Source organism: Mobula hypostoma, chromosome 8, assembly GCF_963921235.1.
Source record: "Mobula hypostoma chromosome 8, sMobHyp1.1, whole genome shotgun sequence".
In the NCBI taxonomy this organism is placed as follows: domain Eukaryota; kingdom Metazoa; phylum Chordata; class Chondrichthyes; order Myliobatiformes; family Myliobatidae; genus Mobula; species Mobula hypostoma.
Window position 1 is genome coordinate 128100902 of NC_086104.1, and position 14686 is coordinate 128115587.

The 14686-nt window shown below is 47.6% G+C and overlaps 1 protein-coding gene across 1 annotated transcript in view; it reads right to left on the bottom strand.

Moving 5' to 3' along the window:
* LOC134350926 (actin filament-associated protein 1-like 2) overlaps nt 1-14686 on the bottom strand; it is a 154567-nt gene that overhangs the window by 18004 nt on the left and 121877 nt on the right. Inside the window, 5 exon segments of the mRNA XM_063056771.1 lie at nt 1537-1724; nt 5001-5126; nt 7747-7858; nt 8308-8413; nt 11724-11866. Of these exon segments, the coding sequence (XP_062912841.1) occupies nt 1537-1724; nt 5001-5126; nt 7747-7858; nt 8308-8413; nt 11724-11866 (675 nt within the window).

Sequence of the window (14686 nt, forward strand, 5' to 3'; positions counted from 1 at the left end):
CTAATGGTTTTACCCATTACATGATCAGATAGTGTACAGTTTTGGTCACTGAATTATAGGAAAGATGTCAACAAAATAGAGAGAGTACAGAGAAGATTTACTAGAATGTTACCTGGGTTTCATCACCTAAGTTACAGATAGAGGAATTTAAAATTATGAGGGGGATTGATAGGGTGGACGTGGATAGGCTTTTTCCATTGAGAGCGGGGGAGATTCAAACAAGAGGACATGAGTTGAGAGTTAAAGGGCAAAAGTTTATGGGTAACATGAGGGGGAACTTCTTTACTCAGAGAGGTAACTGTGTGGAATGAGCTTCCAGCAGAAGTGGTTGAGGCAGGTTCGATGTTGTCGTTTAAAGTTAAATTGAACAGCTATATGGACAGGAGAGGAACGGAGGGTTATGGGCTGAGTGCAGGTCGGTGGGACTAGGTGAGAGTAAGAGTTCGGCACGGACTAGAAGGGTCGAGATGGTCTGTTTCCATGCTGTAATTGTTATATGGTTATATAGATGATCTTTGATAAAGAGAGCCATACCGAAGATATTAAACAAAGTTCTAGCACGTGGTATTGAGAGCAATGCACTGGCATGGAGTGGGGAAGGGAAAAGGGGGCAGCAATAGACAGACCATGTTCAGATTGGGTCACGGGGGTCAGTGCTGAGCCTCCCAGCTCTACACGGTCTGCGGCAGTGATCAGGATGAACTGATCTGGTGCAGCATATCTGCTTTGCCAAGCCGGTTACAATGTGGGCTGTGAGGCTTCTGGAAGAGGTGTAGACAGACTGAAGGGATGACGAGAACCTGGCAGATGAAAATGTAGAATGGAAAAGCATGAGGTCATCCACCTGAAAAGGGATAAAAATTGTAAGAGACTGCTGTTCCTATATGTACACCAGCTATTAGGAGGGCAAGTGAGATATCAGCCTATATAGCAAGAGGGCTTGAGTCTTATATCAATTATGTAGAATCTTGTTGAAACCACACTTGGAATATTGTCTCCGAACGTGCGATCTCTACCCACAAAATAAAATATTTGCAATAAAGGGAGTGCAGCAATAATTCAGCTGATTGGTTCCTGGCACAGAAGGTGATGAAAGATTAAGCAGACCAAGCCTGGACTACCTTGAATTGACAAGACCGAGAGGTGTCCTTGCTGAAGCAAATAAAATTCTTAAAGGACTGCCTAGGGTACACACGGAACTGATATTTCCCATGAACTACAGTCAGAAAATAAGGGACTCGTGATTTGGCTTTGAGACGAGGAAAACGTTTCTTCACCAGCAGCACGGTGAATCTTTGGAATTGTCCACCACAATGAGATGAGTAGGTTCAGCACCGAGCATATTTAAGATTGCATGGAGGTGAATATCAAGGAACGGAGGGGGTCAGCTCAGGGTAGTGGCACTGAGGCAGTATGCAGGGTCAACGAGTAAACGGAACTGGTGCCCCAGCGGCCACTTCAGGGTGACAGAACGTGCAGCAGACAGGACTGAACGGACCCGCAGCTCGCTCCGCACTCAGCGCGACCGAGACGAACCTCAGAATTTGTAGTCTCCGAGCTCGATGAGAACAGTGCAAGTGTGTGTCCGCAGGAGGCTCGTTTGAAGGTCTTGCTGAGAGACAGCAGGTTGAGCTCAGAGCCTGATTTTACCCTCTCCTTCGCTCGGTACACGGCCTGTTCCAGCCGACGGATCTTCTCTTCCAGCCTCGGCAAGGTCTTCTTTTCTGCAGTCGGGAAGAAACAGAGCTTGAGATGCTGAGCTAGACAAACTGCCTTGGTCCTACACACCTGGACAAGGCAAGAGAGCAAAACTGCTACAGAAGAGACTGCCTTACCAAGAAATCATTGAATTGTATATATTATATAACCTTGAGATTTGGCTGCCTGCAAGGTTGTATAATGTATACATACTTTGACAAAAATTGAAGTGTGACAACTGCTTGCTATGATAATTGGATGCAAGTTTAACCTGAAGCAACATCCACAATATGACAGTTCAAATCTGTTGATACCAACTCTGTAACTTCTGTAACACCCAGGAGAGCAAGATAGCAATGAAGTGACAGAGAACACAGGTCAGTAGTAATTAGTCACCAATTCTCTTAGTTCCTTAACTAGGTCCCACTCTGTCGTGGCTCCACTCTGGATCTGACCCTGGTGACATGTAATGGCTGCCCAGCTAACTGGCTTCCACTGTCCTTGAATTTGGACCGGCCCAGGACTCTGCTGTCCGTACTTAAACCGGGACAGACTCCTGTTCGCACACCACACTCTGTGTTACACTAAATTCTCACTAACTTCCAAATAGGCTACATTTGAGTTTCAGAATATCCATCCCTGTTTATAAATCCCTCAAGCAATCAAGGCATTGTTACGATGTGCTCCTTCAGCTCTGCAGCCCTTCCAGATCGGCAGTTGTTCCCGAGGGAGGGGGAGCGTAGGGGTTACAGTGATGGGGGGGGGGGACCAGGGTGGGGTTTGAACAGGAGTACTGGGAGTACAGGGTTTACAGAGATGGGGGGAGCTAGGCAGGGGTTTGAGCAGGATGAAGGGGAATGTCTTCTAGATTCTTTGATTCCTGACTTCCTCACACCTTAAACTGCCCAGGTGCTCTGCTCTAGGATTTCTTCCTATGGACACTGCATCTCTATCTTTCTTCCCTCCTTTAAGGTGGTCCCATAAAAATACCCATCTGACCAAACTTCACAATCTTCAATGATCTGAGGGACAGGATTCATGTGCATTTGGAAAGGGATGGCCTGTTCAGAGAAAGTCCGCATGGCTTCGTGCAAGCAGGTCTTTCCTTACAGAATTGAGTTTTTGTGTGGCGCGTGGCGAAGTGGTTAAGGCGTTGGACTAGTGATCTGAAGGTCGTGAGTTCGAGCCCCAGCCGAGGCAGCGTGTTGTGTCTTTGAGCAAGGCACTTAACTACACATTGCTCCAGTCCACCCAGCTGAAAATGGGTACCAGCAAAATGCTGGGGGTTAACCTCGCGATAGACTGGTGTCCCATCCGAAGGATGGGGGGGGGGGGGTCTCGTACTCTCAGTCGCTTCACGCCACGGAAACCGGCATATGAGCACCGGCTTGATGAGCCACAAGGCTCGGGACAGACCTTAACTTTGACTTTAATTGAGTTTTTGAAGAGGTGATGACGGAGCTTGATGAGGGTAAAGCAGTGGATGTTATCTACAGGGACTTTGAAAAAGCAGGATGATTCAGAAGATAGAGATGCAGTGTGAATTGCAAGTTTGGATTTACACCAGGCTTGCCCACTATAGACAGAGAATAGGGGTGGGACACCGTTATTTTGGCTGGAGGCCTGTGGCCAATAGTTTTCACAAGGATCAGTGCTGGAACCTGTGTTGTTTGTGATGTGCACTCAGTGGCCATTTTATTAAATGCCTCCTGTACCTGAAAAAGTAGTTATGATCTTCTGCTGCAGTAGCCCATCCACTTCAAGGTTCAACATGTTGTGTGTTCAAGACGCTCCTCAGCACACCACTGTTGTAACGCGTGGTTATTTGAGTTACTGCTGCCTTTCTGTTACCTTGAACCCATCTTGCCAATCCCCTCTGATCTCTTTCATTAACAAGGCACTTTCACCCACAGAATTGCCGCTCACTGGTTGTTCTATTGTTTTTCACACCGTTCTCTTGTAAACTCTAGAGACTGTTGTGTGTGAAAATCCCAGGAGATCAACCGTTTCTGAGATACTCAAACCACCCTGTCTGGCACCAAAAAATCATTCTGTGGTCAAAGTCACTTGGATCACATTTCTTCCCCCATTCCGATGTTTGGTCCGAGCAACAAATGAACCTCTTGACCATGCCTGCATGCTTTAATGCATTGGACCATGAGACCATGAGACACAGAAGCAGAATTAGGCCATTCAGTCCATCGAGTCTGCTCTACCGTTCCCTCATGGATCCCGGATCCCAGTCAACCCCATAAGACATAGGAGCAGATTGCATTATGCCTTGCCACAATTTAGATAATTCCATAAACCAGCAGGTGTACAGGTGTGCCAAATAAAGTGGCCGCTGGGTGTAGATCAACGATTCAGCTGGGTGGATTAGCAAATTTGCAGATGACACCTGGATTGGTGGATTTGTCGGCAGTTTAAAGGAGTATCAGAGAATACAGTGGGATGCAAATCTGCTGTAAATGCGGACAGAAAAATGCAAATAGAGTTTAATCCAGGCAAGTCTGAGGCGTTGCATTTATTTTTGGAGGTATCAAATGAAAGGAGAAACTATAGAATTAATGGTAGCCCCCTTAATAGCATTGAGGCATGGAGGAAACTTGGGGTCCAGGTCCGTAGTTCATTGAGAGTGGACAAGTTGGGGAAGAAGGCGTATGGGATGCATGCCTTCATTGGTAGGGTTGAGTGTAAGAGTGAGAAAATCGTGATGTAGCTACATAAAATTTTAGTCAGACCGCACGGGAGAATCGTGTGCAGTTCCGGTTGTCCCATTATAGGAAGGGTGTGGGGACTCTGGAAAGGGAAGCACAAGAGGTATACAGAATGGAGCCTGGATTAGAGGGTAGGAGCTGTAAGGAAAGTTTGTTTAAACTTGGGTTGCTCTCCTTCGAGCGTCGGAGGCCAAGGGGACACTTGATCGATGTTTTTAAAATTACGAGAGGCAATTCTTTTCCCCAAGATAGAAGTGTCAAAGACCAGAGGACATGCTTTTAAGGTTAGAGGGGAGAAGTTTAAAGGTAGTATGAGGGGCAAGTGTTGTTACACAGAGAGTTGTGCCTGGCATAGATCACCAGAGAATCAGGGAGTTTGATGGAGTTTAAGTGGTTTTTAGATAGAGACATGAATATGAAGGGAGGTGGATGATACAGGAGGGTGGAATTTAGTATGGATTGGCCTCAAGATCGGCACAACGTCGAGGACCAAATGTCCTGTTCAGTTCTGTACTGTTCTATGTTGTTATGTTGTATCAGGTGTTAAATTTTGTTCAACAATGTTGCTGTGAAACATGTGCTTACCAGGCAAGGAATCCATTGCTTCTTTGAAATCTTTCTTGTCTGTCTGTGTTGACTGGTTCCTAACAGGTTCCATCTCATCTCCGGGCATTTTAATTTCAAAATCACTCCAAGTTTTTAAAAATCTGGCTTCAGGAAATGCAGTTGGGAAAGTAATGCATCAATTAAAAGTACTCAATAAAAATGCAAAATATTACTGACTGAATGGATACTAATGATACTCAAAATTAAAAATCTTAACAGGTCAGTCAGCAAACTGTGGAAACATAATAGTTAATCACCAAAATTTTACAATGCAAGAAAATCTATAGATCCCATAATCTGAGTTAATTAAACTCATAAGACATTGGGGCAGAATTAGGCCATTTGGCCCATCAAGTCTGCTCTGGCATTCAATCATGGCTGATCCTTTTCTTCCCCACTCCCTGCAACCCCATCTCACGGCCTTCTCCCGGTAACCTTTCATGCCATGTCGAATCAAGAACCTATCAATCTCTGTCTTAAATGCACCTGGCCTCCGCAGCAGCAAGTGTTAACAAATTCACCACCCTCTGGCTAAAGAAATGCATTGAGATATAACACTGAGTACTGTATTTGCTACCCTTTTTGATTTTTTTATCCCTAATGCACCGATACTCACCCCACTGCCTGCAATTTTGCCCCATCATCTGCCTGCCCTTCCTGACAGTCTGACTGCACGCTACCTTTGCTGTTTTACTGTCCATCCTACCCTGAGTCCCTTCATTCCAGTTCCTACCGCCCTGTCAAATTAGTTTAAACCCTCCCCAACAGCTCTAACAAACCTGCCCACGAGAATATTGGTCCCCCTCCGGTTCAGGTTTTGTGTGTTGCTCAGGATTTCCCGCATCAGCAGAATCTCTTGCGTTTATACAATCGTTCAGTCTCCTTTCTTTGCTGTGAACCCAAAGTCTGCGTTGAGAGGGCAACTCTGTATTCACCTCCAGTAACCCACACAGTGCAGTGTGCAGGTTCAAACCCCTCCCACCCCCACCCACCAACCCCCCTCCCAATTGAGCAGTTGCCCCTGTGTTCTAAGGTTTGCACATGACTCCATTTGTGGCTTTACAGTTAAAAAGAGTTTGTTAGCCTAATTCCCACGATCAACCTATGCCAAAAGGTTAAGGAGGTTTGGCAGTCTCACTAAACTTCCTAACAAACTTCTACAGACGTAGCATTGAAATTATCCTGAACAGTTGCATTGTGGTCTGGTATAGCCATTTGAACGCTCAGCTACATTAGAAGCCTCAGAGAGCAGCGGATTCGACCCAACACATCGCAGGAACATGAACAGTTACTTCCCTTCAACCAATCAACTCTTGAACCCTAACCCCAACCTACAGAAACACCATGATCACTTTTCACGACAATGGACTTTGTTTTTTCTTTCTTCTAATAATGTTCTTGCTTGTGTAATTTTGTAGAATATATTTGATTTGTTTTCTTGGGCATGTTATGTGACACATGCTACGTGCTTGTGAGGCTACTGCAAGTAAGTTTTTCGTTGCACCTGTCCATACATGTACTAGTGTAAGTCACAATAAACTTTACTTGGACCATAAGAACATAAGAAATGGGAGTCGGCCATCTGGCCTGTCGAGCCTGCTCCACCAGTCGATAAGATCCTGGCTGATCTGGCCATGGACTCATCTCCACCTTCCTGCCTTTTCTCCATAACACTTAATCCCCCTACTATGCAAAAATCTATCCAACCTTGTCTTAAGTATATTTACTGAGGTAGCCTCCACTGCTTCATTGGGCAGAGAATTCCATCCAGAGCTCTTGTAGCTCCTCTCTGCAAATCCCCTCTGCGTACTATCCAGTGCAATTCAAGGACTCTGCTCACTGATCCTTCATCCTTCAGAAGTAAGATTGACTTGACATAGCAGTTCTGTTTTTCTCCTCACAGCTGCTGCCTGACCTGCTTGACTATTTCTGGCATTTTCTGCGATGGAAAGCCTTCATGGAGTTACCCCGATCCTGCCTTTCTCAATCTTCCCCGCATTTGTCTGGTTCCACCATTTGAGAGTGTGAAATGTCCGGAGCACGGCGAAACTCAGGTAGAAGCCGGAATATCGAAGACTGGAAGGCGACGCGAGGGCCCGGGTCACTGGAGTCAGAGGTCCACGCGAGTCCAGAAGTCGAGGTCCGAAAGTCAAACCTGTGACTGGCGAGTCCTGGGATCTAAGCCTGAAGGTCAAACCCACTAAGTCCTGAGGTCAAACCCAAAGTTGGAGTCAGATGTCTGCCAACATGAGAGTACGGGGCCATGGACTAGAGGCCCGAGGGTGGCCTGTCTGTGTATAATTGGGTGGGTAGATGGGAGGCTGGGAAAGGGACTCGTTTTGCTGATGTTGTGCAGATTTGTTTTGTTGTTATTGTTGCTGCTGTTTTTGTTTGTTTTGCTGCACACAGTGGTCATGCTATGTTGGCGCTGAATGCGTGGAGCCACTTGCAGCACAGCCTTGGGGGTGTTGCTTGTTAACGCAAATGACAGATTCCACTGGATGTTTAAATCTGAATCTAGATCTGAACCAGTTCAGACCCGCACTGGGGCCCCCGTCCCGTACTCCACATCAAGGAATGGTCACTTCCTATGTAAGGGGGCCGCTTGGAATTTGGTGGACAGTTCATGATTGTCCTAGGTAGCAGCGTTCGTTTAAAGGTGAAGAAAGGAAAGCAGGAGACGCTAGTTATTCAGGTTTTAGCAGCAGGTCTGAACAACACTTACCACTCGGCAGCGTGTTGTATCTTGTTGTGTTGGTCTTTTTACTGCTCTGGTAACTCTCTGCAAATCCTGCACCTCCTCTGTTTCCCGGCTCCTGGCTTGGTGGACTGACTCTCTGTGGGAAACAAAGGACAGGGAGTGCGTCAGGTACTTCACTGAGGGTCTGCTGAAGGTGTGCTTGTAGCCAACTGACCACCACTGGTCAAGGAGAGATGAGATCTCAACCCTCTGAAACTCAGGATAGTCAGAGCAACTGTGAAACATTCTGAGCAGTTATTTGTCCTTTACGCATCCTGCAAAACCACAACACCGTTCGGGATTTTATGTCTTCATAAGAAGAACAACTTTAGACATTAGGGACCTTAGTCACAGATCAAAGTCACAAACTTCCCATTTATTATTTTTTAACATATTCAGGACAGGAAGATTGCTAGTGAGGTCAACAATTATTTGACACTGTTACTTGTCCTTGAGTCAGCAAACTGTATTCATGGCTCTCTAGACCATTTCAGATGATATTTAAGTGTCCTCTTTATAAAGCTACAAAGTTCTCTCCTGACCTACCAGTTGGTGTGACGAGACGCACTCGCTGTCCTCTGGAGTGGACACTTGGCCAAAGGGGTCATCCATGTACGCGTTGGGAGTTGTAACTCTTCGCAGCAGCAAGCCACTGGAAACAGGCAACATTTCATCTCGAGAAAAGGTAGCAGACGTCAGCACTGACTGATACAGAGCAGAGCCACAGGGAGCCAGGACAGAGGGAAGGGCAAGGGGAGCCATGCATCTCCACCTTTTAACCATGCACTACAGTCACCAATTGTACAATAATCACTCGTCGAATGTTAGTCATAAGTAGTAACCCTATCTCTTAGTCCTTGGTCCCTGGCCTTCTATAACTGAAGATTCAAGTCTTCATCTGGATACTTTTTCAGTGCTGTCAGTGCCTCTGCTTCCACTCCACTTTCAGGCAATATGTTCTCCACACTCACCACCCTCTGGGTGAAAAGGGTTCCTCAGAAACTCTCTAGATCTCTTCCTCCTTACCGTACATATGTGTCCTCTGATATGGGGAACAATTTCCTGTCTAACCTTCAGAAGTTTATACACCTCAGCAGTGTCCCCTTTTAACCCTCCCCGCTTCGGGGAGAACAGACCCAGCCCCTTCAGTCTCTCCTCACCATTGAACTACTCCATCCTGGTGAATTTCCCACCCCCCCCCCGTACCCGCTCCAGCACTATCACATCCTTCCCGGAGTGCACTGACCAGAACGACACGTAGTGCTCCAACTGAGATCTGATCAATGTTTCGTAAAGTTGGAGAATAAGCTCCCTGGACTTGTATTCAAAGTCATGGCTGATGAAGGTCAGAGTTGTGTTTGATTTCTATTACAAAATTAATATTCTGACTTTTTTGGTGACAGATTAATACTGATGATTAACCAGGTTTAGCATGTATGTGGGAACAGTTCCTTCTTGCCGTCTCAGCCCCACTATGTGCCTCGGCTGCCTCATTTCTGTAACAATTGAGCCTCCTTTGCATCCACCTGCTTCATCAGCAGCTACTGCCATTCCATTTCAGTACAAGAACTGCAGAGCATTCAATACCATCATCCCCTCAAAACTAATCAATAAGCTACAACACCTTGGTCTCAATACCTCTTTTGTGCAATTGGACGCTCAATTTCCTCCCTTGCAGACCCTAGACAGTTCGGATTGGCAAGAGCATCTCCTCTACAATCTCCATCAGCACAGGGGCACCACAAGGCTGTGTGTTTAGCCCCTGCTCTACTCGCTTCACACTTATGACTGTGTGGCTAAGCACAGCTCCAATGCCATATTCAAGTCTGCTGACGACACCACTGATCAGTAAATAAGAGGGAGATTGAAAATCTGGTTGAGTGGTGCCACGACAACAACCTCTCACTCAATATCAGCACGACGAAGGAGCTGATTATTGATTTCAGGAGGACGAAAGCAGAGGTGGAGAAGATCAGCAGCATTAAATTTCTCAGTGTAATCATTTCAGAGGACCTGTCCTGGGCCCAGCACGTAAGTGCAATTATGAAGAAAGCACAGTAGTGTCTCTACTTCCTTAGGAGTTTGCAAAGATTTGGCATATCATCTAAAACTCTGACAAACTTCAGTAGATGTACGGTGCATTATACACTGACTGGTTGCATCATGGCCTGGTACGGAAACACCAGTACCCTTGAATGGAAAATCCTACAAATGGTAGTGGTTACAGCCCAGTCCACTGCAAGTAAATCCCTCCCCACCATTGAGCACATCTACACGAAGCATTGACGCAGGAAAGCAGCGTCCATCATCAGGGACCCCACCACCTGGGTTATGCTCTCTTCTCACTGCTGCCATCAGGAAGAAGATACAGGAGCCTCAGGACTCACACTACCAGATTCCAGAATAGTTATTATCCCTCAACCAGTAGGCTCTTGAACCAAAGGGGATAACTTCACTCAACTTCACCTGCCTCATCACTGAACTGTCCCCACACCTATGGATTCACTTTCAAGAAGTCATCATCTAATATTCTAGATATTATTTATTTATTATTTCTTTTTATATAAGCACACTTTGTTGTCTTTTGCACATTGGTTGTTTCTCTGCCCTGTTGGGTGTGGTCTTTCAATGATTCTATTATATTTCTTGGATTTACTGAACATGCTCAGAAGGAAATGAATCTCAGGGTTGTATATGGTGACATATATGTACTTTGATAATAAAATGACTTGGAACTTTTGGTGTGTTTTATCTCTAACCCAAGGGACAGACGGTAAAAACACAGGAACAGGCCCTTCAGCCCACAGTATTTGTGTTGACCATGATGCCAGATGAATCTGATCCCATCTCCCTGTACCCCTCCATTCTCTGCAATGTTCATGCCTCTGTCTAAACGGCACTATCACCACCCCTCTCCGAACAGTACGTTCCAGATACTTACTGCCTTCTGTGTAAATTTGCCTCACTCCTCCCTGCCACCCTGAAGCTGTGTCCTTTACTATTTGACATTGCTACCCCAAGTACCTCCTTCTGGTGCTGCACACCCCAGATCCCAGAACTCGGTACGGTACAGCACAGGGAAGGAGTGATGCTGGCCGGCGGTGTAGAGGCATCTGCACCAGACTTCGAGATGAGCGGCCCTGGGTTCGAACCCGGCTGCCTCCTGGCACGCTTTCCACCTGTGCTGGGTGGAACGTCGAGCTAGCAACCCGGCCTCGTAAAAAACAAAATGCTAAAGAGACAGTGAGGTTGCCGCCCGATGCGCCACAAGGCGCGGAGACGAACCGACTAACTAAACTAACTACTAACATCCTCAGTAAGTGAAAGTCAAAAAAAAACAATCCGCAGATGCTGGAAGTCTGAAATGAAGACAGAGAGTTCAGGAAACTCTCATCAGGCTGGGCAGGTGAGGAAAGTAAATCAGGGTTGAAGAGGGCTTTGTCAGAAGGACAGCTCTCTGACCTGAAATGTTAACTCTGTCTTCCTGTCCACAAACATGGCCCAACTTGCTGAGTACGCACAGCATTTTCTGCTTTCATTTCTTGTTCCTCAAACTGCTGTTGAATGGTGAGCACTCAATACTGGATCCCCCACCCCACTGCTTAGTAACCAATCTATTTAATCTCAGCACCTTATCCACACACTATCAGACACCGCAGAGAACACTGGGGCCAACAGAATGCAGAAAGAAGGAAGGTCTCTCACTCCAGGGCAGAGGCAGACCCAATCAGTTCAACTCCAAGGCAGATGTTTCAGATTACTACTTCCAAAAGAGAGATGCAAATATTTTAATCTTTGCCAACTTTTGGGTAACTAATGGGCAGGTACGTCAGTGAGATGGAGGGAGTCAGAGAGTTCATTCATTGTCTGGTCTCCTGTCAATACCAGCTGGAATTTCTGGACCAATCTCAAGAATAATACTGTATCATTGTGGGCACAGAGGACAGTGAGCTCTTTCTGACCTGATGAGGTTCCCGTTGCTCAGAGTGTTCTGTGGTCCAGTTGCCGGTGGAGCCTCTTCATATAGATGAGTTGACTGTGTATCTGCTACACACGCTGTCCGCAGAAGGCTCAGCCACCGATCCCTCTCCTCCGACGAGCTGGTCTGTTGGCAACACAGTGTGGGCTGCATAAAACCAATCCAAGACAGGATCCCAGTCCTAACCCACCACCCAGACCCTGACATAACCCTCCCGCCCGTCAGGCGGACATGGACTGGTGACATTGAAGCCTGTGTCCTGAGCACGGGCGGGGAGGGGAGACGGGACCGATGGGCAGGCATTGCTAATCAAATCCGTACTGATACAGGGAGTTTGAAGTATGCTGGAAACACTCAGACCGTCAGGCAGCGTCTGTGGAGAGGGAAGCACTAACGCCTTATGGAATCAGAGAATGGTACAGCACACACACAGGCACTTACCCCCACCTCACTGTGATGCCTATCTACGATCCCATTTGCACACGTTAGGCCCCTGTCCCTCTCCACCTTTCCTGTCCGTACACATCCAAGCGACCTCTAAACATTGCAATTGTGTCTGCCTCTACCACCTCGGAGCAGGTCACCACCACCCTCTGGATGAAAAAGCTACTGCCCACACCTCCTCTGAGTTTCTCCATTCTCAACTTGAACCTGTGTCCCCTGGTTCAAAACGCTCCTATCCTGGGAATAAGACTCTCATCCTATCTATGCCCCTCATGATTTTATAAACCTCTTTAAGGTCACCCCCAGCTTCCGACATTCCAACGTGAATAATCCCAGCCTCTCCAATATTTCCTTGTAACTTTAGCCCTCCATTCTGGGCAACACCCTAGTGAATCTTTTCCAGAACTGTACACAGTATTCCAAGTGGGGTCTAACAAAGTTCTGTACATGACATCCCAACTTTTATATTCCCTGTCCTCGCCCATGAAGGCAAGTGCACCAGGTGCTGCAGAGTGTTTTCACCGTTTTCTGTTTCTGTTTCCGGTTTGTATCGTGGTGGCCAGTTCGACAAGCTGCGGGTGATTGTGGACGGCCGTTGTTTCAGGGCTCTGTGCAGCACAGAACAGAGCTGGCTACAATGTCTGAGAGTGTGCAGTTTGTACAGCCTAGGATAGGGCTGTGTGCAGCACACAACATCTGTGTACAGTGTACAATGGGGCGGTGTACAGTATGTGACAGGATAGTGTAGAGTGTGTCGGTAAGGGCTGTGCCCAGTGCGATCTCAGTGATCCCACATTTCTATCCCCACCCTACTGGCAGAGTTCACCACCACTTGTTCAGTATTTGCCTTCTTTATACACTCTATACAATCCTGTTACAAACTGCATGCAATTTCACCCTGAAGTACATTTCCCCACAGTACACAGTACACCCCCCTCCTACACCATACACTGCCTCGTACACAGTACACCCCTCCTACACCATACACTGCCTCGTACACAGTACACACCCCTCCTACACCATACACTGCCTCGTACACAGTACACACCCCCCCTACAGCATACACTGCCTCGTACACAGTACACCCCCCGCCTGCACCATACACTGCCTCGTACACAGCACACACCCCGACACCATACACTGCCTCGTACACAGTACACACCCCCTCCTACACCATACACTGCCTCATACACAGTACACACCCCTCCTACACCATATACTGCCTCATACACAGTACACCCCTCCTACACCATACACTGCCTCGTACACAGTACACACCCCTCCTAAACCATACACTGCCTCGTACACAGTACACACCCCCCCTACAGCATACACTGCCTCGTACACAGTACACCCCCCGCCTGCACCATACACTGCCTCGTACACAGCACACACCCCGACACCATACACTGCCTCGTACACAGTACACACCCCCTCCTACACCATACACTGCCTCGTATACAGTACACCACCCCCTCCTACACCATACACTGCCTCGTACACAGTACACACCCCCTCCTACACCATACACTGCCTCGTACACAGTACACAGCCCCTCCTACACCGTACACTGCCTCGTACACAGTAAACACCCCTCCTACACCATACATTGCCTCGTACACAGTACACACCCCTCCTACACCATACACTGCCTCATACACAGTACACACACCCTCCTACACCGTACACTGCCTCGTACACAGTAAACACCCCTCCTACACCATACACTGCCTCATACACAGTGCACCCCCTCCTACACCATACACTGCCTCGTACACAGTACACACCCCCTACACCATACACTGCCTCGTACACAGTACACACCCCGCCTACACCATACACTGCCTCGTACACAGTACACCCCCTCGTACACAGTACACCCCCCCACACCATACACTGCCTCGTACACAGTACACACCCCCTACACCATACACTGCCTCATACACAGTACACACCCGTCCTACACCATACACTGCCTCGTACACAGTACACACCCCCTCCTACACCGTACACTGCCTCGTACACAGTACACCCCCCTCCTACACCATACACTGCCTCGTACACAGTACACACCCCCTCCTACACCGTACACTGCCTCGTACACAGTACACCCCCCTCCTACACCATACACTGCCTCGTACACAGTACACACCCCGCCTACACCATACACTGCCTCGTACACAGTACACCCCCTCGTACACAGTACACCCCCCTCCTACACCATACACTGCCTCGTACACAGTACACACCCCCTACACCATACACTGCCTCATACACAGTACACACCCGTCCTACACCATACACTGCCTCGTACACAGTACACACCCTCTCCTACACCGTACACTGCCTCGTACACAGTACACCCCCCTCCTACACCATACACTGCCTCGTACACAGTACACACCCCCTCCTACACCGTACACTGCCTCGTACACAGTACACCCCCCTCCTACACCATACACTGCCTCGTACACAGTGCAGACCCCCCTCTTACAGCATACA